This window comes from Rissa tridactyla, chromosome 27 (genome assembly GCF_028500815.1).
Source record: "Rissa tridactyla isolate bRisTri1 chromosome 27, bRisTri1.patW.cur.20221130, whole genome shotgun sequence".
In the NCBI taxonomy this organism is placed as follows: domain Eukaryota; kingdom Metazoa; phylum Chordata; class Aves; order Charadriiformes; family Laridae; genus Rissa; species Rissa tridactyla.
In genome coordinates, this window is record NC_071492.1 from 201,106 (window position 1) to 225,866 (window position 24,761).

Genomic DNA, 24,761 nt, shown 5'->3' on the forward strand with positions numbered 1-24,761 from the left:
CGGTGGGTGTAAAAATCTCCGCGTTTGCCTCGTCTTTTTCCCGGCAAGGCTCAAAAAAGCTGCGTTTTTGAAGCGGAGGGGGGGGATGACGCCGCCCGTAAGGCACCGAAAGAGAGAGGCCGGGGAGGAGTCGGTGACGAATGCAGATCTCGTTTAATAGAAAACAGTGTTAACAAAAATACACGACGGAAAGAAACGACGAACACCAGCAGATCGATGGCCGCCGGCCCCTGGCTTGTAGTGTCAGCGCCGCAGCCGCCCCCCCCAGCCGCCATCCCGCCCCCCCCGAAACCCCCCCAAAGCCCCCGGTGCCCGGCCCCACGCCCGCAGCTCCCTGATAGATTTATTGCACTTTAAGATAAGAAAAAAAGCGACGCGTCCTCGCCAGCGGACGCCCACCCCGCGCCGTGGCAGGGGGGGCTGCGGCAGCCCCTCGCCGGCCAGTTTTCCCCAAGGATCCCAAAATCCGGGAAGCCGGGATGGAGGGGGGGGGAAGAGGATGCCGAGGCGTCCAAGCTGGGGAACCTGCTCCCGCCATCGTCTCGGGTTCCCACCTTGGATCCCTAACCCTCCGGGGGGGGATGGCGTCCCCCCACCTTGCCGGGAAGACGCCGCGGCCGTCGTCCCGGGTTCCCACCTTGGATCCCCGACTCTCCGGGTTGGGGGGGAGGTGTGTCCCCCCACCTCGCCGGGAAGACGCCGTGCCGGCACGGCCGGGCTGCGGGGAAGCTCCTCTCCTAGATCCGACCCCTGCGGAAGCCGCAGCCCCCCAAGGGGTTTGCATGGGAAGGTTGGGGGGGGCGGGGGCTCCACCAACGCTGTTTTTTTGTGTTTCTGGGATTTTTTTTTTTTTTTCCGGCAGCCCAGGAGCAGGAGTTCAGTTGCAGGTTAGCCCAGAAGGAATTCCTTAATTCTAACACCATCCTCTACATCCCCAACCCGGTAACTTTGCAGCTGATGATAAATATATACTGAAAACAAACAAACAAACAAACAAAAAATAAAACAAACAAACAAACAAACAAAAAGGAAAAGGTTTAAGTTCCAAAAAGGAACTTCAAAATAAATAACCACTGTGGCTGCGGACGCAGCCTGTCCTGGGTATCTTTAGTGAGAGACGCTCCCCCCCCGCGGGCGAACGGTCGCCCTCCCGGCACCTCGGTCCCTGTAGTGTCTGGTTTTAATCTCCCGGTAGAAGCGATACCGTGCGGCCTCCACCCCGGTGCGGGATCTCCTCCTCGGAGAAAGACAGAAAAAAAAAGGAAAGGCGAAGGCGTCAGGTAGTGTCCAAGCGAGGGCAGGGACGGCTGGGAGCCGGGATGGCCCCGGATGGGTCATTTTGCTCTGCTCTCCTTCCCTTCCCCCTCCTCCGTCGCCCCCGGGGACACAACAGGGGTCCCCCCCTGCGCAGGGGAGGCCTGGGGGCAGGAAGATTTTGGGGGCAGGAAACTGTTTGGGGGAAAAAAAACAAAAAAAACCAAAAAAACCCAAAAAGTCAAAAGAACCCTTTGTCCTGAAAAGCCCGAGGTTGGTTTCTTAATCGTTGTGTGGAGCGGGAATAGAATAAAGCTATTGCCAGAGCCTCCCCTCGGCACCGAGCAGCCCCCGGGGACCTGCGAGAGAAAGGAGAGCGAGTGGCAACGGGGTCCCCCGTCCCTCCAGGACGCCCCCGGGGCTGGCCCCGGCCCCCGTCGCCGCTCACCTGCGCTCACAGCAGCTCCTGCCCCGCGTCCTGGCTGGCCTCGAGGAGCAGCTCCTCCAGCTCCCGCTCGTTCTTGGAGCAGCTCAGCTCTGCAAAGCAAACGGCCCCCGTTTCCTTCGCCTGCCCACCCGCCCTCCCCCCTCCTCCCCAAAAAAAATGTGGGCAGGGCAATGCCCCCCACCCCCGCCCGCCCCCAGCAACAAACTACAGCACCGATGGGCCTCTCGTCCGGGAAAGCGGCAGGGGATTTAAAGCTCTGGGGAGACACCGGCACAGGGACCGGCTCCACACTCATCCCTGGCTCCGCCACGCCGGAGCAGGGCTCGGGACCCTCAGCCGTGCGGGGCGGGGGCGGGCGGGGGGCTCCGTTCTGGAGCTCTTACCGTGCTCGGCGGCGCAGCTCCCCGTTTTCCCGTCGCCGTCGGAGGACGCCTCCGGCAGCGCTCGCACAAAATCCGTCTTCAGGCCGTTGGGGAGGGGGGTGTCGCGGGCCACGCTCTCGCAGTCGTTGGGGTCGCCCCGTTTGGGGTCGGAGCCGGCAGCGGATTCGGGAACCGCTCCGTTCGCCTGGTGCGCCGGGAGTTCAGGTTTTGGGGACGGAGCCGGGCTCTGGGGCTCAGCGGGTTTCGAGGTGGCGTCCGCATCCTCCCGTAGGCGCGTGGCTTCGGCGGCTCGATCCGGCAGGGTCTCCACTCGCGTCACCACGAAGATTTTATGGCCTCGCCCGGGGCTGGAAACCGAAATCCTTCTCTCGTTTCCCTGGGAGGGTGCAGAGGCCGGAGAGGTGGCGGGACTCGACGATTCCTCGGCGACGCGCAGGGGGGGCAGCCGGTCCTTTGCCTTCTCCAGGGACAGCAGCAGCTGGGACGTGGCTGCTCCGTCAGCGGAGTCGGGGCTTTTTGGCCGTTCGCTCAAGTCCTTCGTCTCTAACCCGGCGTCCGCCTCCTCGTCCGTGTCTGAATCAGAGTCCGTCACGTTGCCTCTGTTGTCATCGTCGTCCTCCGCCGGCTCCGCATCCCCGTTCTCGGAGGCCGTCAGGGTCTCCCCGGCTTCTTCCCCCTCTTCCAGAGCGGAGGTGGCGCTGCCGTCTTCGCTGTCCTCTGCCGGACCCTCCTCCAGAGGCTCCGTCACGGTGATCTCCGGCATCGAGGCCGACTGCTGCAGCTTCTGCTCCTTCTCCTCCTTCTCCTTGGCCAGGATGAAGTTGCGCTTGCAGCCATTCTGGATCTCGGCCAGGAGAGCCTTCTGGGTTTCGATAAAACTTTTTACCTGTGAGGGAAGAGAAACCGCCAGTCGTTCAGAACGTTCCGAAACCAGCGGTCTGGGAAAAAAAATCTGCTCCATGTTTATTTTCCAGGTTTTTTTTTTTTTCCCCTCCACCCCTGTAGACGTGATCGATGTTTCCCCAAGAAACAATTAAACCTCCCGAGAGTCGAGCTCCCCCGAGGGCTTCTTCTCAAACCGACTGCCGCCCGGATCGCGGCATTCCCATCCCGGGGGATGCTCAGCGGAGCGGGACCCCGAGTGACGGGTGCTGCCTGGGTCCTGCTCAGACCTCCAAAAACCCCCCTGACCAGGGGCTGCGGTCAATTCATTTGAGCTAAAAAACGGGCCAGCGTCAGAGCTGAGCGGTAACTTGGAGGCGTCACCCTCGAGGACGGCACCTTCCCGCCGGGGGGCTTAACGAGACCCCCCCAGAAGGGCAAAAGCGGGACGAGCGACGGGGCGCGTTACCCACCGACTCCTTCTTGGGCTCCCTGTCCAAGTCGAGGCGCAGCAGCGAGTGGTTGACCTTCAGAGCCAGCGACAAGGCCATGAGGCCACCCGTCTTGATCTCGTTCTCTCGCAGGTCCAGGCGAAGCAGCCGCGGGCTCTCGGCGATGAACTCCGCCACCGCCACGGCACCTGCGAGGGACGGGAGAGCCGCCGGTGACGGCGGGGAACAAGCCGTGACACCGCCGGGCCCCTGACGGCGCTCCTCGGGGTGGCGCGTAGCAGAGCTCAGTATTTCGGGAGGGATGGGGGGATGTAAGCGGCAGTTGGGTGCTCATTGCCAGGCACCCCACGTGCTCAGAAAAAGGGTTTCTGTGGGGCACGGAGACGCCAGGGGCACCAAACCCACAGGACGAGGTGGCCTCGGACAGGCCAGCAGCGACGTTTTGGTTAGAGCCGGGCCGTGTCGCCCACGCGGCTGGACTGAGCCACCTCCTCCAGGGCCAAAGCGGCCCCTGCACGCGGCTCAAGAGCGAGGGAAGCTCCGCGGGGGAGACAGAGCTCTCGGTGGGCGCTGGCCCCCACCCACCTTCGCAGGTCAGTTTGGTGGACGCCAAGCCCAGGCGAAGGACGGAGCGGTTCCCGATCAGCCCGTTCTTCAGGTTGCGGACGCCTTCGTTCCCGATGGGGTTGTGGCCCAGGTTCAAGGTCTCCAGGCTCTGCGTGTGAGGCTGCGGGCACCCAGGGGAAAAACGGCTCGAGGCGGACGGGACGACAGGTCCCGTCTCAAACCCGAGCGGGTTTAATTCACGGCTGTTCCCCAAAGCACGCGGCCGGCGATGCCCGAGCAGCAGCGCAGGGGGACAAGGGACAGGTTCTGCTCCGACGTGGCACCAGGGCACCTCGCGCCGAACCACGCGGCCGGAACGCTGCCTGGACCTGGCCCTGGCAGCGGCGGGAGAGACATCCCTCTGGGAGCGAAGCCATCGCGCCCAGGAAGGTGCCAAGAGCTACTCACCAGCGTCATCCCCAGATAGGCCATGCCGGTGTGAGTCAGCTGGTTGTTCCACAAAACCAGAGTGACCAGCCCTTTCCGCTGCTCATTCAGCCCTTCGCAGATGTACGCCAAGCCTGGAAAACAGCCGGGGCTCAGCCTTTCCCTGCTGGCACCCATCCCGCCAGCTCCAACAGAGCTTTCCTCACCTCCTCCGCTCCGTCCCTCTGTCCCTCCCGGATCCCGGGCAGGACGACGGGGGAAAAGCCATGGCATCGTTATGCCAAGCTCCGGCACCGCCTCCGAACGCTGTCCCCCCGCTTCCAAACCCCTTCCCTCAGCTGCTTGATTTGACCTCAGCAAAGCGCATCGGTCCCGTGTACGCAAACGGGCAATTAAACCTCTTGGCGTATAAAATTAATTAGTGCTAGGCTGGAGCCTTTGGAGCAGGGGAGGGAGCTGGAGACGTGGGGCTGCGGAGACAGGGGCAGACCCTCTACTACTCCCTACACCTTTCTGGCCCAATCCTGCCCGGGCTGAGGGCAGGTGCCGTTTTAAATCGCTGCCAAATGTATGGATTTGATAAGGGCACGGCACCCCAAGGCCAGCGATGCTGCGGAAAGCCACAGCAACGCCCAGCAAGCCATTTCCAACACGTACGGGCCCCAGCACTGCTCGTTATTAAGCGTCCAAAGATGCAAGGGACGTGGCATCTGACCTGGAAGGCGGCAAATTAATATTTATTTGCACCTTAGGGTGGGACCCATCCGGGATCAGGGGTGGCCACAACACCACCGGTGACATCCAACACGGTCAACGCTTGGCTGCCTCTGTGCCTAACCCAAAGGCGGCCGGGGCAGCTCGTGCCGAGCAAAGGCATCTGCTCCGCCGAAACTCGGCCGAGTAACCGGCATCGCCGACCAGAACCAGCCGGGACTGATGTCCGCTCTGGGATTGTTTTGCAATTCCTGAGTTGGTATTAGATTTGGCCGCTCGTTTGGCTCCGGGGAGAGGGGAGGAGAAAAACCAGGCAGGAGCAAGAGACGGAGGGAGCCGAAAGGCACGAGGCATCCCCACCTCACCCTGCCTTCGGGAGCTGCCGCCGGGCACCTCGCAGCCCGGCCCGGGAAGCAATCCAAGTTTCTCTAACCATCTTAGCTTTAAAATCGAGACGCTTACACCGCTGAAATCCTTTGGACAATGTAGACGCTGCTCTGCGCAACTCTCCTGCTTTGGCTCAGCCTGGGGCCGCCCCCCCGAGCTCCGCGCCCCACAGCCCAATTCCTCCCCACCCTAAAACTGGGCCAAAATGGCAGGCGATGGGGGCTCTGCCTGGAGGAGCAGCGAGGGGCCTCACCTGAGTCCAGGATGTGGTTGTTCCTCAGGTCGAGTATCTGTATGTAGCAGTTGAACTTCAGCAGGTTGCCGAGCTGAGCCGAGTCCTGCAGCCCGTTCAGCTTGTTATCGGCCAGGTACAGCTCCCGCAGGTTCATGTTCATCTTCAGGGCCGTGGCTGAAAAGGTGGAAAAGCGGCACCTCAGCCCGCAGCCCGTTCCCAGCACGGCTTGGAGACCAGGCGCTGTGGCCGGCGCCGTTACCCACGGCTTGGCCGCAGCCACCGCGCAACACGCGGGCTCGGGAGCCTCCCGGCCGCACCGATACAAGGCTGGCGCCTGTCCGAGCCCGAAGCGGTGCCCGAAGCGCACGGTCCCCCAGCCCAGCTGGAGCTGCACCCACCGCCGTTGCGGCCGGGACACCGGCTGGAATCCATTCACCCCGTGGATTTCAGAGGCGTGCGTTTGGCCAGCAGCAGGATCCCGCACAAGCCCCCGCGTGCCCTCCCGCCCGCAGAGGGAAGCGGCAGCGGCTCGTGCTGGGACGAAAGGGCAGCCGGAGCCGGGATCAGTTCACGCAGGGCACATGCCCTTGCCAGCAACGTCGCCTTTTTCCAGCTGGGCCAACCTAATAAACACTTAAACCCCAGCAACGCTCCCCTGCCGGAGCCCTCAGCTCATCGTTGCTATCACAACACCACCATCAGCCGCAGCCTGGCCATGATTTATCGCTAATTCGTTCGCTTAACGACAGGGGCTGCCCGGCATTGTCTTACACCCCCTGCCCGCAGGCTGGGCTGGCACAGAGACAAATCGACACCAGCGCTGCCACGGGTGCGCGGGCCGGCAGCGACCGCCCCGAAACCTCGCTGGGCACGGCCAGGACGGCGAGCCCCACATCGGCGCCGCTCCGCCCCGCGTGCCCGGCATCCTGCGGGGTTTTGGGAGACGGTGCCCGCTCTCCAGCCACTCACCCAGCAGCATGAGTGGGCGCCCCGAGAGGCTGGCGTTCTCCAGGTGCAGGACCACCAGGCTGCTGCTGATGCGCAGGGCGCGTGCCACGAAGGGGGCCGAGTGGTCCAGCAAAGGCGTGTTTCGGGCGTCCAGGTACTGCAGGCAGTTCGTCTGGGAGGAAGACACAAGAGGGATCAGTGCTCAGCCCCCCACAGCCTTGGCCACCAGGTTTTTTTTGGCCGTTTTTCGAGGTTGGGTTTAAGGCCAAGCTATTTTACGGGCCAAATCCCATCCCCGCCACAGATGTTGCCCCCAGGCTGCCCAGATAAGAGCCCCTGCGACGACTTACGCCCATCGGAAACATCGTTTTGGTCACCCCACCGGCTTCAGATAAGAGGCAAAGAGCCAGAAGGAACAGCGGAGATAACCCCGTGTGCCAGGACAGCCCGCGCCAAGCTCCAGGCTTGAACCGCGCCATTCCAGATAAACACCTTATCTCCCGGAGAATCGGCTCCGCGCCCAGTCTGCCGTCACCCTCAAGCTACGGCACCGCAGAGGACGCGCTCCAGGCAACCGTAGCAGCATCACGCTCTCCAAAGAAAAGCTTCCCTCATCCTGACACATCCCAGGATGTGCTGCCCCGCGCTCTCCAGATGGAGGGTGTGGGAAGGTGTCGAGCCACGCGTCCCTCCTCTGGGGTTTGCCCCCGAGCCCTAAGACCCTGGCTTTGCACTTGCTGCCTGTTCCTGGTGGAGATCCGCAGCACGCCAACGGCCTCCGTTTGGCTGATTTACCATTTTCCGTGCTAACTAAAGCCCTTTCACGCATCCGGATTCTCCCAGAAATGAAGAGCCCCAAGCCCCAGCTGTGGCAAGGGCGTCTCAAGCTCCTGACCCGCACGCGCATACCCACAGCTGGTTTTAAAGCGTCACTACAGGGCCGGCCAGCACCGCGCGCGGTGACGTTTGCCATCTCCAGACCGCGGGGTGGGCACTGCTGGCACCGCGCGAGCTGCAGTGCCCGCTGTCAGCCCCACCGCGAAGCCGCCTGTGTGGCGGGGGAACGCTACCGGGACGCCGGCTTTCCAGCCAGAGCCGGGCGAGGCACCGGCGGCGCTGGGTGAAACCTCGGCAGCGCCAAAATTAAAATTAGCAGGTGGAGAGGTTAATTGCGGATCGAGGGTGGTTTTGCGCCGCGCCCCAAGCGGGAAGCACGGGGAGGCGGCCTCCCCTGCGCGCTCGGCTTTCGGAGCCAACTCAAGCACCGAACAATGAGGTTAATTGGCCCCGCAAAGCCAAACACTGGCGCTCGTCATCCTGCTGGAAAGGTAATGAATACCCAGCTCAAGAGGCTGACCCTGCAAGCACGCCACTGATAAACAGGCTGCTTGGGTTTTTTTTTTTGTTTTTTTTTTTTTTTTATTTTTGCTGGGATCTGCGTTTCCATTTTCTCTGCTCCGGGTGCTCGCCGAGGCATTAAGCAACCTCAAGGCAGGCGGGAAGAGCGACTGTCTTTTTTTTTTTTTTTTTTTTTTTTTTTTTAAACTCCTGCCTCTGAGCCTGGGCTTCACCGGGTCTTTCTGAACAGGGTGGTTTTCCGGCCAGGCGAGCGCAAAACCACGCCGACGGTCTTGGGAGGCAGATGGGAGTCTTTGGAGCCCATCTGCGTGGCTGCGGCAGGTTAAAGCAGGTGCTGAAAAATATTTGCGAGGGGGCACGAACCTTCCTCATCATGTGGGCAGCCGCCTGCCAGCCCCGGGTGCCGATGTGTTTGTTAAAGGAGATGTTGAGGTGCGTGGCTGACTCGTAATACTCGATCATGTCAAACAACGCCGAGGCGCCCTGCAAAACAAAGGCAGATGGGAAAGCTGCGTTACGTAGGTGGACAGAAGCCGAGTGGGGCTCAAGAAGGGAAAAAAAAAAAAAAAAGAGGTTTGCTTCCTCCGGAGCCCTCTCACACGACCTCACGTCCCCGCTCCACTATTTAGTCATTAAGCTCTCGCGGACGAGGTCCGCGCCCCGCGACCAAGGCAGCCCAGGCGACAAAACCCCTTCCTTCCACCTGAAGCGCCGACAAATTGGCGCCTCGGGTGACGAGTCCGCCCGTCCCCGTGCCCGCTGGCACCGCGGCACTTTGCGTCCCCCGCTCCCGTGCCAGCCCCTGTCCACAGCACAGCTGGGTCCCCCCCGGATCTCTCCAGCCTCTTCGAGGGACTCTGCAGATTTGCTGCCCGCGGCTACTCCAGGACGATCAAAACAAGGCATCTGGCCATATTCCTGGCGTGCCTGCCACCGGGCACGTGCTCGGGGACTGTCACAGGGGCAGACAGGACCCGACAAGGCCTGGCACGGGATGATGGCTCCGGCGTAGCCGTTCCAGCTGCAGGCTGTGCCGGCAGAGCCGCCTCCCGGGGTAAAGCCTTCGGGCGAAGATTTCCAGGAGTGAGTCCGAAAAGGCACCTCGCAGAGGGATTCAACCCCCACCCTGCCCCTCCGGGCACCAGGAGAGAAAGCGAACTCAGCCAGAGCCGGTTACGGCACCCGGGACGTGCCGGCACTTGAACGACATTTCCCAGGACACGGGAAAATGTTTTTTTTTGTTGTTTTTTTTTTTTTTCCCCCCTGCATATTCAACCTGAGCTGAGGCCAGGCTATCAGCTTGGCGTCCGTCCGCTCCCTGCGGGGTTATCCAGCCCCGCACACGGCACTGACGCTTTCCCAGGCAAGAAACCGCCCAATAATCCAATCGGGCTTCAAAAAAAAAAAAAAAAAAAAGAAAAAAGAAAAAAAAGGACAAAAGAAAAGGTATCAAAGCCAACACTTATAGCAGGGTTAGGAGTGAAAGGGATTCGCAGAGCCGGACTCGTGCCTGGGAAACGTCTACAGCTCCTACGGCAGAAGCGGAACAATTTGCTTAATTACATAATGAGCCTCTTTGGAGAAAATTAGCTGAAACATACGCCGGAGCGGGCAGAGAAGAGCCGCAAAGGCGCTGCAAGGCTTCCAGCAAAAATATGCGGAGAGACCTGGAGGACTGGAAAATGCCAGCACGAAGGCAAACAGGAGAAAGAACAGGTCTTCGGGGAACGACAGGACTTTCTGCTGGACACGGGGCGCTCGTCGGCAGGAAATGAGGAGGAGAAACTGGGTACTGGGTGAGTAAGTCCCCGGCCTGACGCAGCCAGAGGAAAAAAAGCCGAATGTCAGGGACCGGGACAGGAGCAGGAGGTCTCAGGGCCGTGGGGGGCCGACTTTAACCCTCCGTGGCTGTTTTCCCCCAGCGGCAGAGACGGGGACACGCCGGACCCCTCGTGCCCCGCAGACAGTCTCGCTCCAAGGTGACCGGAAGAGAAAAGCGCCGAGGTCTGCAATCCCCGCCCGCAGCGCCGCGGCTCGGAGCCAGCACCGTCACGGGGTCGGACCGGCAGCCACCGTCCAAGTCACATTTTCCCCACTTCGCACGGGATGGGGGCCGGTGGCCCCAAGAAGCTCGTGGCTGCTGAGCCTTCCCAAAGTGCTGCTCGAGTGGGGAAAACAGGAGGGCAGGGAAAAAGCATCGAGAGCTTCCAAGCAAACACAGACAAGACAGGTCTGAAGACAGGTTCGGGATAGGGATAGATGACGTGGGAAAAACTAGATCCTTGAAGACGCAAGGACTGAAAGGGGATGCTCCTGGGGGGCAAGGGGAACTCAGGATGAGAGCTGGCTAAAATCATTTTTAACCACTTCCTTAATTTTTAACCTCCTCCACTTACCCGCTGGGACCTGAACTCAGGGCCCCAAGGCATTGCGACGGAGGAGGAAGGCGAGTCGGGACGGGATGTGCAGGAGGGAGCCTGAACTTCATCCTCAGTCCCCAAAAGCCGTCTGAGAGCTACCCACCGCTCCCTCGGCTTTCAGAACGGCTTTTAAAATACGCATTTAAAATGCCTCGGAGCTTCATGGCCACCCAGGCTGCGGAGCGAATGGTCAACCTCTTCCTTTCGGAGCAGCAAACGCTGCACCAGCAGAGCTAAATAAGAGCACGGGTATGAAGGGAAAGGGTATGGCAACACGGTACACCCCCCAAAAAAATAAATCAGTGCCCAGGAGGAGCTAAGGACTGACCACAAAACCCGTGAGGTTTGCGTCAGCTGCGAAACAGTAACGAGAAGTTGGGAGAGGTCATGACCACTTACGTCTTCATCCAAGCTCGTTTGCTCCAAATCCACAATTTTGAACTGGACCCGCTTGAAAATTTCTTCCAGGGCCTCGCAGGCTTTGTAATCCAGCTTCTCCCCTGGGGAAACAGCGGAATAAGGTGAATTTGGGTGCTTCAGCACGTAACATGCAGGGCACACGCGGCAGAGACCTCGAGAGCCCCGAGCCGGAGGACACGTGGAAAGGCGAACTTTTTCCCCGGGTCAGAGGCAGCCCCCGCTTCAAACGACCCGCCGGAAGGGAAATTCGAACCCGGCATTGAGCGTTCGCATTGATTTATTCGCGCACGCCTGGCCCAGCAGCGGAACGCATCGCCTCGGCTGAGTATTTCTCGTTAACAGACGGGGACCGGCCATCGCAGCGAGCGCCGAAAGCCCCGCGCCGGGGCTCGCCAGCAGCACCACCAACCGGGAGATTCCGCGGGGAGACTTCGGAAAGGATGTCTCTTGCTCAGTAACAGGCGGCAAGCTCGGAGTATTTGGAAATCTACCTAAAAACCGCCACGGCTGCTCACCCAACCGCGGATGAGCCGTAGCGGCAATGCCTTCGATGCCTAAAACACCCTGAGAACCGGGATTCCTGCCTCCCCACCGGGCAGACAGACGGCTTCCCAACGCGCGAGCCCCCTCGCCAGCTTCAGCCCAGCTAAAATTACGTTAGGAGCATCTCCGCCGACAAACCGACGGCTGGCCGGTTACTCCCTTTGCTAGATAAAAGTACCAGGGGGTTGGAACCAAATCCCCGCACGTGCGCTGCGAGCAGATACACTGCTGCGCTGCCTCTGACAAATTAAATTATTCACGTTTCAATTTAGGGAGGTGCTGGCACGAGCCGCCTTGAGAACGTCTCCCCAAGACTGAGGGATTTTGAGTTGCTTGTTTTATTTGCTTATTTCGTAAAACTGTCCTCACCGGCCCCGCGTGGCAGCCGGTCTCCGAGGCCTGGGGTGCCGGCCAGCCCGCAGCCAAGCCACAGCGGCTCACGGGGCTGCGACTCCCCCCGGTTAGCGCTGCACAAGCTACTCCTGGTGGAAAAACAGGGAGTTTTCCCCGATACGCATCCGTGCCGGCTGCTTTTAGATGCTGCATCAATTGCAAGCGGGTGGTCCTGCCAGGCAAGCTGAATTTGGGGAAGACCTGCAGACGCGGAGGCGGAACGCTCTGCCTTCTCCTCCCAACGCCGGCCGATCCCATTCTCCCCTCCCCGGCTCCCCGTAGGAAGAGCCAGGTGGTGGCACCAGGTCTGGAGCACCATCACCTCCGCGCTGCAACCCCACCGATCCCCTCCGAAACATCGAAAAGCTGAAAACGCAGCAGCAAACTGCCGCCCATCGGGGTTTCCGGCAGCGCCATCTGCCCGCGTCCCACTGGCACCTCCTCAGGGAAGGTGACGGCGACGGGGAACCAGCCTCTGCTTCCCAAATAAATCGCATTTTCCACGCCGGAGCCGAGCGGCGGCCAACCTCGCCCTGCCACGCTGGGAATTCACTCAACAAGACCAGAATCACAGAATCGTTTAGGTTGGAAAAGACCTTTAAGACTGAGTCCAGGGCGAGCCGCGGTCCCTCGTCAGCTCCCTCCGATGTCTCCAAGCGGGAGGAGGCCACGTCTGACACCAGCCCCAGAGAGGGAATGGAAAGCGGCTTGAAATAAATGCTGAGCTTCGTTTCTGTTGTAATAACGGTCGTGGGGGGGGACGCGGGCGGGTCGGAAGCGGCTGCATGCCGGGTGGGAAACGGTCAGGCAGAGAGAATGCCGCGGAGCGGGACAAGGGACCCCTTGCTCGAGGCTGAGCCGGCGTTTTGTCCCACGCAAGGGCACGGAGCGAGCAGCAGCCGGGCTTCTGCATCACTCGGGGTCTCCTGAGAAACCCCCGCTCCCAGCGTAAGGCAGACGTGGGCTCCGGCTGCCCAGACAGCCAACGGCTGACGGATCCGTGAGCGAGAAGTCCGAGAGAAATGCCCATCTGGCAAAGCCGAGTCCAAATAATGGCGATGAGGCCTGTAAAAGATTTATTTTGGGGGCGGGGGGTGGTGTTTGGACAAGCTCGTGTTGTTACTCCTCCGGCAGCACGCCTGTCCTCCTCCGGGCAAATTGGCTCGGGACACAGACACCCCAGGTCCCCAGGCAGCGAGGGATTTTCTTGGGTTCTTTACCGGCAGCTCCCGAGTTGTTCCCCAGCCTTCGGGTTCCCCCCAAAACTGAGTAAGTGACAACAGGCACCAAGCGCTGCAGACCGAACCCCAAGGCTGCAGCCCCTGCAGACGGCTTCTGTCCCGAGAGCCAAGCTCGGAGTTTGTCGGAGCAAATTCCATCCACTCGCGCAGCCGACGAGGTCCGTGGGACACCGGGACAGCCCCGGCGGGACCTCAGCAGGAGGCAGACGCTGCCAGGATGACACAGGGCTGAGAGGAGCAACACCATCACCATCCTCACCCAAAAGGCTCCGGCCAACAGGGGCCACCCCGTCCTCTCCCCAGCTGCTCTGGGGGAGCAACACCGTCACCATCCTCACCCAAACGGCTCCGGCCAATGCAGACCACCCCGTTCTCTCCCCAGCTGCACTGAGGGAGCATCCCTGCTACACGGCTGCTCTGGCTGCCGGTCCCCCGGACTGTTTTTGGGAGGCTACTCCCAGTGCAGAGAGGGAGAAGAGGCTCTTTAGGAAGGGAAGAAGACCAGCAGAAGGCAGGAGGAGAGGCAGCCTAAAATATTTGCCTAGCAGAGACGCCGCGGGGAAGTGAAGGCGACCTTCTTCCCCCGTTTCCTGGAGCTATGGGAGATGCTCCGCGAAAGCCAGCGTTCACAAAGATGTTTGCCGTAAAGAGAACTAACTGAAACGCCTTTCCAGTTTTCCCATCGCACGAGGAGTTTCATCGATCAGCAAAGTCTTCCAGCAAACCTGCTCCCGCTCAGCCCCGCACGGCCCGAAGGAGCCGTTTGGGGAGGCAGGGCTACGAGGACAGTGCTCAGAGGCGGTGGGGGACAGGCCACCGCGCTGGCAGGGAGTATCTCAGGTCCTTCTGCTGCTGTTTCGGGGATTCTCAACCAGGATGTTAATATTTCTCATGCAGAAACACCTCTGGTACATATTTTTCTGCTCTTGCTGGGGTTAAGGAGCCCTCCTGCTCTGGCCTGCAAGAGCCCCGACTGGGACCACGACTCCAGCAGGAGCCGCACCAAAGGAACGAAACGCCAGGATTGCCCAGAAGAGGAATAAAATCCTCCAGTGACGGAAAAGGGGCTTACCTTTCAGATCTAAGCAGTCTATCCTGGGAGCCAGGTCTTTAAATTCCTGCAAAAGAAAAAGCAGCATTTCACACTCAGGAGGAGGAAGGCACGGGGAAAGGGGAGGGGAATTAACGCGCCAGAATAACGAGGTAACGTGAAAAATTGGGCAAATCTTGCCCCCAAACGAAGAGAGGATGTGGGAACTCTCAAAATCAAAGCTGCTGCCTGCTTTGGAGGCTGGATCCGTGCTTTGGAGGCTGGATCCGTGTGAGGCGCAGGGAGAGCTGGTGACCCTCCCTGCGACAACCCTTGGAGCTCCACGAGGAAGGGTGGCTAACAAAGATGAGGGTCTGTCTCCACACACCGGGGACGCCTGGGGAAGGCACAGCGGGTGAAAAAGCAAAAGTCCTCCCTTCCAGGCCAAGGGAAGAGCTTTAAACACCGTGCTCCAGCACGCTGCTCTCGGGCCCGGGGATGTAAATGGGACTTTTATTCAACCCCGCGTGAGCAGGGAAAACCACGGCCCTCGTGGCCGTCTCCCTGCGGGCTTCCCTCCCCCCACATATTTCCATTTAAAATAACATCCAGAGGCGTACACTGCTTTGCAAACGAGCCCGTCCAGGTCTCATCCCCCGGCTCGAAGGGGACAGCGGGGACCTCAGAGCCCACCTCCGGTGCCCACTGCTGCCAGCCGGGCTGGAGCTACCCCCGCGCAGCAGCCCGAGGGGTCGGACCCGGCTTTCAGCAGGGCAAAACCAGGGTCTGGCAGCCCATTAAATTACACATAACGTTCTGTTAGCAAACTCCTTCGCTTTTGCTCTCTGCAGCAACTTTCGTCTGTCCGGAAACCTACTTGCGCTATTCAAACAAGAGTCTTCGCTCCCGTCTGACACGCCAGCGACCGTAAAAGTCCACGGCCAGTGGTGTAATAAAGGGATGTATTCGCTCCTTTGGCGCTGGGGCAGCACCTGCACCAGCTATACCTGTATCTGCTTCAGGAGTTTGGGAATCTGCTTGCAGTTCAGCTTCTGGCAGGCTTGCTTGTAGGCAGTCATGATTTCATCGACAGTCACGTTTTGGGCTGAAAAGGTACAGGGTGAGAGAACGGAGGTTAGGGTTGCATTTGCAGGAATGCAATTCCTGCGTTCCCCCGTCCGCGTTCCCTCATCGAACGGAGCCATCTGCCAGGATTTACACCCAGCAGAGGAGCCCACAAGGGGATTAACAAGGATTAAGGACGTTCAGACGCAAGGGAACGAAGCAAAACCTGAGCAAGGCTTGCTCGAACATGTCTACGGCAGCAAGCCCCGTCTTGTTCGGGCAGAAAAGGGGCCAGAAAAGTGCAGCCGGCACCTCCTGCCTCCTCCAGCTGCGCTTCGACACGAGAGCTGTGATTTTGGGGACAGAAAAGCTTTTAGAAAGAGTCACGGGATGACAAACCCCAACGCCTCTCAGCAGGCTGGAGTGTAAATGGTGCCATCAAATACCTTTCCCTGGCTTTTAGTGTCACTCAACTTTGGTTTTTCACTCGGATCACTTCACGATCACCGTGCGGGCACGGAGACGGACAGGGCACGTCAACCCCCACCGATAACCCCAGATTTTCCCTAATGCGCTTCCGCAGACAGCCGGAGCGGTGCGCGGAGCACTCGGGGGTCAGCCCAAGTCAGCGAGACACAGGCTTAAAGGAGGTCCCGGAGTTGTCATCCTCCGGTAAACACATCCTCGAAATTCATCTCCTCCCGGTTCGGACGCGGCGGGAGGGGTGCTCTGCTGCCGTCACTGCCGCAAAGCTCGGCTCCAAGCAGCCCAGCGGCGTTTACTCACCGCTTCTGCCCGCCCTGAATCACGGGCAATGCGGCCGCTCCGGATGCCGGGGAAGCGGGGTGGGCGGCGGGAGCTGCCCATGGGATCATTAGCCACGTGAGGGCAATGCCCACCTCCGCTTCTGGCGTGATTTCGGCTCAGCCATCGGCCCCAACAGAAAATGAAGCCATCCCCGGTCAGAAGACGATCTGGAGAAACCAGATTCCTCAAGAACCTCATCTGGCTGGTTGCACAAATCAACCCCCCCCACCCCACCTCCATCGCCGAGGATTACGACATCCAGCGAGCTCAATAAAAACCTAAACACTCTACAAGCTGGGGGGGGGTAGAAAAAAAAACCAAACCAAACAAACAAAAAAAGAGGACTGTCTCAATCTTCTCCCCGTTCACAACAGGGAGTTGGTCACAACAAACCCATCGGGCGCCTCTGCAGCGGGATGCGGTCAGAGAGACACGTGGCAGAGGCAATGCCACGACCCAGCTCAGCCGCACCGCCTAAAAAAAATGCCTATTTGGTACTTTTTAACCCTACGACTCTTCCCAGGCTGCCGCGGCGAGGTCGGCGAGGACAACGACCAGCCGGCCGAGCAAAGCAGCAAAGGTTTAAACGCACCCCAAGCCAAGGGCTTAATTAGTGGAGACCTAAGAACGGCTTTCACGCCCCAAAAGCCCCACGTGCCAGAAACCATTTGCTCCTCCCAAGCGACGCGTTGGGTTGCTGATTACCCAGGAGAAAAATCCACCAACACCAAGCGAGCCCCGCGTCTAAGAAGAAAAAAAAAAAAAAAAAAAAAAAATATTAAGGGTAGCGAGGGGATTAGCAGCACGCTGCAACGTTTCTGATCCCATCCGCAACGTGAACGCTTTCCTCAAAAAAAATCCAGCCTGATTTTTGGGAAAGCGAGGAGCAAAAGAGAGTCGCCGCTGTCCTGATGCCGACGAGCAGCCGGGGAGCACAAGAGCATCTGTGAACCCGGCTCCAGAATGTCCCAGCTGAAGGATTTCTCCCCAAATCTGAACGCAAGCGTGCTTTGCTAATCCAGTTTTTATTAGTTCCTGGCAGTAAAATACTTTGGCCTGCCCTCTCCTGGGTGGAAATCCTAAATTTTAACAACCCACATTGCTGGAGGACGGAGATCCGCTTCCGCTTCCTTCCGCGCACGTCCTGGCACATCTCGGTTCCCTCCCCGGGGTGCTCGCTGAGCCTTGTTCGGAAGTCCCGCAGGAAGAAGTCAGAGATGGTCCCGTGGTGCTCTTGAGCTGCTTCCAAAGCTTCCAACATCCTTCCTCCCTGGGAGACGCGCACCGAGAAGCTCCCTGTCCCTCGAGAGTTGCACCAGTGCTGCGGACCATGAGGATCGGAGCGACTCCCCGTTCCCAAAGAACATCCCGGGATGATTCCATCCGCGCTGTTCCAACGCTCGCGAGGAGATTCAGATCACCAGCGGGAACCTCTCACCTGCGACTCCCAGGTCTCCTACGGCTTCACCGCCGGTGCCGAGTCCGTTCCCACCTCCCGGGTGAGCACCCAGAGCTCCCACATCCACCGGGCGCTGGAAAACACCCCGAGTTTACCCCCTGAATCGCAACCGCTCATGCAACCATCACGGCAAGACCAAGAACGCCGGCGAGGCCCAGCACCCGCTCCGTACGTCCTCGTAACCGGCAGTCCCCGCGGCTTTCCTGGCTGGTCCATAGGCCTTCCACGGTGGCTCCGGATCATCCTGAGGGTAGGAGCAGTTGGGATTTGGTCTTGGTTTTGCTCTTGTGAAGCCTTTAAGGAGCTTAAACGCCAACACTGAGCAGCGGTTCTTCTTCCTGCAAAGCTTGGGCTTTGCTCCGAGGCCACCTCGCCCTTCCGAAACTCAGATCCACGAAAAACGTTCCTTACTTTTGCCTGACCAACGCATCCTTAGGATCAGCACCAAGACCCTCTGAGGGAATTTCCTCACTAGATATCAGGAGTTTTAATTAAAAAGGATCTTCACATTGGCCCACTCTCCCTTCGCAAAGAGACGCTCTCCCGCTTATTTGCGGTAACAAAGCCTGTGAGGTCAATATTAATATATTTCCTGTTTGAGCTCCGTCTTGCAGCTCAACGGCAAATATTTGCAGTGTCTCTAACATCCGCCTTCAGAAAACCCCTGATGTTTCTGGGAAAAGCCTTTTTTTTTTTTTTTTTTTTTTGGAAGAGCAGGGCCGAAGCCAATCCTGTGGCAGGGAACGTGTTTTTCAGCAGCCCCGGAGCCGGCGGAGGGCTTTACGCTGCTGACGCCATCCATCCAACAAAGCAGAGCTGTTTGTGCCAACAGCCTTGATAAAGTACGGATTTCCACCCGGTTGGGCAGGTGACCTGAGCGAGCAAAGCGTGGCTGACTCCTGGCTGGGGTGGAATTACCTACAGCTTCAAATATCTGGTTTCAGAAAGGGCAGGCTGGAGACCGGGCAGGTTTCCACCTGGACCACCCCCGACAGCATCCTGGAGCCCCTCTTCCTTAAAGCCTGTCCCCCCCCTAAAATCGTCACGTTAAAGGGCAAAACGAGATGGAAACTAGAGCCCATCCCACGGGGCTTCAGATCCCCCCAGCAGCTGCACAAGGCTTCAACACCTTTCCCTAACGAAGAACTAAGATCCATTTCCCAAATGACCGCGGGCTTCGATCCTGCTCACGTGCCGACCCCCTCTGCCATTTTAAACCCCCGCGCTAATATCCCCAGAGTTAACTCCCTTATTAATTAATCTCTTTATTATTGCTCCGTGATTAAGATCCAAAGAGTGATAACGAGGGTATTTCTCAACCTCCTGTATAACTCGATGTGGTTCATCCGATAATTTTCTACGACTTTTCGCCCGCAGCGCCCGCCGGCTTCACCAGGAGCTGCTCCAGCGACGGCGCGGGCACCGGAAAACACAAACCGTGGCTGCTCAGCCGACGAGGCGCCAGCAGAAAGCCGGAGAAATTCAGCAAAAAACCCACCAGAAAGCCTCACGGATAAAGTCTAAAACGCAAATACCGCTTCTTGCTGCGAAAGACAACAATGGCCTCGTGCCGCTCTCTTTTTTCCTGGTCTCCCAAAGCACCGCTTACACGAGTTTTGCCCTTAACAACCGCGTTCGCTGTGTTTTGCCCCAAACTACGCACAGGAGCACAGCACCGAGGAGGGAGCGAGCGTTCAACCCCATCAAAGCCCGGCGTTTCTGCGCCCCGTAACCGCTCTTCCTGCGGCGGGTTTTTCCTTCGCCTGCTCCTCCATCCACCTCCAAGCCCGGGACGACGCAGCGCCGAAGCAAACAGGTCGTTATTTATTAACAGTCGGCGTTATTCCAGCTGCAGCCAGTGCGTCTTCCCAGCCCCCCGCGCCACGGGAGAGAAAGCTGATTTTTCACGGGCTCGTGCCGTGCGTCGCTTAGTTCTGCTCCCTGCACTCCAGCCCGTGTCCCAGGAGGCAGAGTGTAGGGAAAAGGAGGCGAAAACCGATGTAGGCAACGGGGACATCCCTGTCCCAGCGCTGCTCGAGGAGTGCATCCCAAAATCCAAGCAGGCCAGGAAAAGGCGGTGACTTCGCTGCGATCTAATCAAACGATTGACCTCCAGCCCCGAGGTCACCAAATGAGGTCTCTCACTCTTTGCATCCGCTCGGGAGCATCCTGCTGCCACCTCTCCCGGGCGAGGCTTCATGTCCCCTCTTCCCACGCGAGGGGAAGAGCAGCTGGAAGAAAACCGGCATAAAAAACAACAACAAAACAAAACCCCAGCGGAGGAGTTAGCTGGCATTCGAGCGGCTCCTTCGCTCGCAGGCCGGTGGCACCGACGCAGGGAGAAGGCGGCAGCACCGGTGTCACCCCGACACCTGGATTTGCTCTTCCTCCAGCGAAGGGCACTGGATCCCACATTTGAGAGGAATGGCATCCACCAGCCGGGTGGGCAGCGGAGCTTCTCCATCCAACGGCAGCGGGCAGAGGCTCCCCGGGGTGTCCCCCGCCTCGGCAGAGAGCCTGATGCCCACAGCGAGACTGGCCTCCGCGCTCGGCGTTGATGCTGGTCCAAACCCAATCCACCAAGGCCCAGAATGCTTGGGATGGCAGGACTTCACCCGCATGACGCCTCCGGGGTTTTCACACCCGCTCCTTTGCCACGCTGCTGCGAACCCAGCTGTATCCCGGGGAATCCGGTGAAGACATCTCTCCCCTCCTGCGCCTTCCATCAGAGATGGCAGAAGACGCAGGGGAAGCCTCTGGCTCCTCTCCCCAAGCGTGGAGGCCCCGAGCTTTCTAATAAAGTGGTTGGCAAAGCTGCAGGAGGGGGGAAAGGAAATAAAGGGGCACTTTCCCCCCTTCCTCGTCTTGCGCTCTGGCTTATTTCCCAGTGAGTAACGTGGTGTCCACAAACCACATGCCCACGGGGCGCCAGTGCGTCGGGGAAGCCCGGCAAGCCGAGGGAGACGGACAGCAGCAGCGTCTGTCCCTAAACCTTCCCCTCTCTGGGTATATCCAGCACCTATCCCATGCTAGCCAACTCCTCGGACCTTAAATCGAGGGTCAGAAAACACGCTGGGACAAAACGGGACGAGCTTTGGGCTCTTCTGGGTAAAAACCCAGCGCAACACCTCCACCGGCAGAGGTACGGGACTGGTGGAGGGAAGGAGCGGAGAGGAAGGTCAGAGCACAAAGCACTGTAACTCAACCTGCCATCGATCCAGGCGGAGAGGCCGGTACCCGGCGATAAAGAATTCAAGGCAGAAATAATTAATGCTAATCAGCAAGGTTTCACAGAAAGGAGGGCCAGCAAACGGAACCCGACACAGCTCTGTAGAGAGGCAGGCCGCTTATCCCGGCGCTCAGATAGCTGTCACATCAGGATGCTTTAAAGGGGCAACAATGCCGGGGAGGGGTGGGGGGCGAAAGAAGGTGAAAAAAGAAAAAAATATTTAAAAAAAAAAAAAAGAAAAAGCAACGGTGCTTAATTCAGTAAGAAACGCGACGCTCTAAAGCCACCTCTTGGGGCACGAGCGGGGTGTTTCTGCAAGAAGCGAGGGAACCGCTGACGTGCGGGTACCACTGGTTTCGAAAACAAATGGAGCATCCACCTTGTGGCATAAGAAACTGGGAGCAGATGGGCTCACTGCCTGTTAAATGCTGCTCATGATGCCCTAAACACGTCTCCTCCTTTGCAGTGAGCCACACGCCTCTCTACCTTCCCCTTCCAAACCCTCAAGCGCTGCGGGGTGGCGAGCGCCGGAGAGGAGGACCCAAACCGACGTGGCAAGCAGCAGCATCGCCGAGCCCCGCGCCGCATCCTGCCCGGCAAAACCGGCCCTGCTGGTACCCACACGGAGGAGACCTCGCGTTCGAGTAGCCAGAAGGAAGTTAAACGAGCAGAGGCGCGTCTGCCAGAGCAACTGCAGCGACGAACGATGACTGAGAGATAAATAAAGCCCTAAATAAAAACAGTTATTATCCACACGTGAGAGGAAGAGTTAAGTGCGGTGTCACGGCCAACGCGCTTCCCAAGCCAAGGGACGGGCAGGTCCTTGGAGGCCGGCTCTGCCCTGAATGACGCCGGTTTCCCCAAATCCCAGGGCTGCGAGGACCGGCAGCGTGTGGGATTCCTCTCTAATTACAGAGGGGAAATTTGCTTTCAAGCCCTTTGCGCCAGGCGCCTTCGGGGGCTGAAGTTTGAGGTTAAATGGCTTTAAAGTAAAGGTCCCCGGCACCCAAAGGGCGCGACGCCCTCGGGGAAAGCCTCCAGGTCAGAGGCGGCGCACTCGGAGCCTCGGGAAAGGTGAACTGGGCTGAGGAATCTGCCCCTCCCGGGCTCTCTCCGGGATAAGGCCGTGTGGGAAGAGCCCCGGGTTTGCTTCGCCGGGTGAATGTCACGCCTTCATCCGGAGCGGCGGAAATTTCACATTAACACAGCTGGCAAGATATATAAACAACAAAATTGCGTTAGCGAGCGGTTTTTCTCCATCGATGGAGGTATTTCACAGAGGCATCCGGCGACCGGTCGCTGCCTTGGGACGAGCTGGCTAACACCGAACAACGCAACCAGAATTAATCAGTGCTACCTAACGAGACCTAGCGCCCTTTAGGCCCCATCCAACATCCAGGCAGTGAAACCGGAATGAGTCTTGTCCCCCAAGGAGACGTGTGACGGGAACAAACCTCAGGAGAACCCCGATTTCTGGCTTGCAACACAGTAAAAATAATAAAAAGCCTGTTTAGTTCCCAAAAAGGGGGTGCGGCTGCCAGTTACAGATGATTTTTGGTGGCGAGCGGCACAGCCCTCCGGTTTGGGACAGAGCACACAGCTCGCGTTGTGAACCCTGGTGACACGGCGACCTACGAGGAGCTTTTGGGATGGCTGCGCCCGTACTGCAGTGCGATGTCCTTTACCATATCTCGGTACGGTCTAAAAAATGTCCTGAAATTTGCAGCCAGACGCATCATGCAATTCTTGAGAGCCCAGGAGGCATCCCAGTCCAAACCCCCTCGCCCAGCCCGGCAGAGGGGTCTCCAGTGGGGCCCCTGACGGGTTTGGCACCCACCAACAGTGGATCCACGGCCGCTGGCGCTCCGCTGGAGCTCCCGTTCTGGCCGTGCCCGTCGTTCGGGGACGTTTCCTGGGAACATGACACTCCTCTGCTCACCACACCGAGTCCCTGGCACTGTCGGGGTGGACGTCAGCATCTGGAGATGTTACCAAAACCGTCAGGGCCTCAGGGGGACGGAGCACCAGGTCATCTCCCTTTCTCCTCCCTTGAGCGGGTGAAGCTTCAGCAATGCTTTGGGGAAGAGACGTTGGTTTCTCCATGCCGCCGCCGTGGGACTCTCGCCCTCCTCAAGGGTGGTGGGCGGCACAGACCCCTGCTGCAGAGCCAGGCGCCAGGCAGGGCTCTCCCCCCACGCCAGCAGAGCTCGACCATCACTGCCCTTCCCACCGCGCTGGCTCAGGGCGGCAAAGCCAGGAGCTTCCCTCCAGGCCAAAGTGCTGCTGAAGCCTTCATAGAATCACAGAATGGTTCAGGTTGGAAGGGACCTTAAAGACCATCCAGTTCCAACCCCCTGCCCTGGGCAGGGACACCTCCCACCAGACCAGGTTGCCCCAAGCCCCCTCCAACCTGGCCTTGAACCCCTCCAGGGATGGGGCAGCCACAGCTTCTCTGGGCAACCTGGGCCAGGGGCTCACCGCCCTCACAGGAAGGCATTTCCTCCTGATCTCTCGCCCAAATCTCCCCTCTTTCAGTTCGAAGCCATTCCCCCTCGTCCCATGGCTCCCCTCCCTGCTCCAGAGTCCCTCCCCATCTCTCCTGGAGCCCCTTTAGGGACTGGAAGGGGCTCCGAGGTCTCCCCGGAGCCTTCTCTTCTCCAGGCTGAACCCCCCCAGCTCTCTCAGCCTGTCCTCCCAGCAGAGGGGCTCCAGCCCTCCCAGCATCTCCGGGGCCTCCTGCGGCCCCGCTCCCACAGCTCCGTGTCCTTCTGCTGTTGGTGCCCCAGCGCTGGAGGCAGCACTGCGGGGGGGTCTCACAGAGCGGAGCAGAGGGGCGGAATCCCCCCCCTCGCCCTGCTGCCCACGCTGCTGGGGATGCAGCCCGGGATGGGGGGCGCTTTCTGGGCTGCCAGCGCACGTTGTCGGCTCGTGTGGAGCTTCTCACCCACCAACACCCCCAAGTCCTTCTCCTCAGGGCTGCTCTCCAGCCGTTCTCCTCCCAGCCTGGATTTGTGCTTGGGGGTTGCCCTGACCCGCTTGGCCTGGTTGAACTTCACGAGGCTGGCGTGGTCCCACCTCTCCGGGTCCCTCTGGATGGCATCCCCTCCCTCCAGCGTGTCACCGCGTGGTGTCATCAGCAAACTTGCTGAGGGTGCCCTTGATCCCACTGTCCATGTCGTTGATGAAGATACTGAACAGTGCTGGTCCCAGTACAGATCCCTGAAGGACACCACTGGTCACTGGTTGCCACCGGAACGTGGAGGCATTGGCCACGACCCCCTGAGTGCGGCCACCCAGCCCTCATCCCTCCAGTGGTCCATCCATCACACCAGTGTCTCTCTGACTCAGAGCCTGGGATGTCACGCGGGACGGTGCCGGACTCTTGGCACAAGCCCAGGCTGATGCCGCCGTTGCCCCTCCCGGGCCGTGACCCATCAGACACGGGTGGGAGGACGGGGGCTGCCACTCCCCACCGATTCATCCTGGTAGTTTTGGGGGGAAGCGGTTCCGGGGGCTCCCCCGGCCGTTACGAGGTCTCTCCCAGCGGGGCCTGTCCGGCCCCGGCCCGCAGCCCCCCTCCGGGAGCCAAACCCCGTGCCCACCCCTCCACCCCCGCCGTTACCGTGTCTCCAGGGGTCCTTGGGCTCCACCGCCCCGGAGACGATGTCCTCGTCGGAGGGGAACGTCACCCGCTTAGCACCGGGCCGCAGCCGTCCGTCCTCGCTTGCCCGGGAGGCCTCGGCGGGCGGCGGGGCCTCCTTACCGGGCTCGGCGCGGGGGAGGTCGACCGCCGGGGCCTCCATGGCGGAGCTCTCCCTCCTCACCGCCGCCCCGGGGGCATCGCCCAGCGCTGAGGGGCCGCGGCCCGGCGGGGCGGGCGGGGAAGAGGACGGGGACGGCCGCAGCCGCCGCGCACCGGAGCGGAGCCGCCGCCGCCGCCGCCGCCTCCCGCCAGCGCCGCAGCGGCCTGCGCCTCCGCCGCCGCACTTTCGCCACGGCAGCGGGTAGGGGAGAAACGGCAACCGGGGAAGGACGGGGAGGAAGGGAGGAAAAAACAGAGACGGGGGACGAGGCGGCGGCGCTGGGCTCAGCCCGGCTC

General features: G+C 59.9%; 1 protein-coding gene across 9 annotated transcripts; it reads right to left on the reverse strand.

The window, feature by feature from the left end:
* Positions 1-301: 301 nt before the first annotated feature.
* PPP1R37 (protein phosphatase 1 regulatory subunit 37) lies at positions 302-24,630 on the reverse strand. Of its 9 annotated transcripts, none has more exons than XM_054183923.1 (13): positions 24,285-24,630; positions 15,110-15,207; positions 14,145-14,190; positions 10,875-10,975; positions 8,419-8,538; positions 6,718-6,868; positions 5,767-5,922; positions 4,434-4,546; positions 4,005-4,146; positions 3,441-3,607; positions 2,086-2,971; positions 1,703-1,791; positions 302-971 (listed from the first exon to the last, which is right to left on the reverse strand). In XM_054183923.1, the coding sequence occupies exons 1-12, from the start codon at positions 24,463-24,465 to the stop codon at positions 1,709-1,711; spliced, it is 2,244 nt and encodes a 747-aa protein (XP_054039898.1). In that variant the 5' UTR covers positions 24,466-24,630; the 3' UTR covers positions 302-971; positions 1,703-1,708. The 9 variants fall into 9 exon arrangements, with proteins under 9 accessions (XP_054039898.1, XP_054039900.1, XP_054039893.1 ...); XM_054183925.1 differs by lacking the exon at positions 1,703-1,791 and adding an exon at positions 23,738-23,881 and having other exon boundaries at positions 302-1,237; positions 24,285-24,404; XM_054183921.1 differs by lacking the exon at positions 302-971 and adding an exon at positions 1,096-1,613.
* Between the last annotated feature and the right edge of the window lie 131 nt (positions 24,631-24,761).

What these genes read in the sequence shown, in the direction of transcription:
- PPP1R37 (XM_054183918.1), bottom strand. Translation starts at nt 24,465, where the DNA reads ATGGAGGCCCCGGCGGTCGACCTCCCCCGCGCCGAGCCCGGTAAGGAG. An exon ending in CTGCCCACATGATGAGGAAG is followed by an intron (nt 6,869 to 8,418) that starts GTTCGTGCCCCC and finishes TCTTCCTCCCAG; the next exon opens with ACGAACTGCCTGCAGTACCT. An exon ending in CACCAAACTGACCTGCGAAG is followed by an intron (nt 3,608 to 4,004) that starts GTGGGTGGGGGC and finishes CGTCCCTCGCAG; the next exon opens with GTGCCGTGGCGGTGGCGGAG.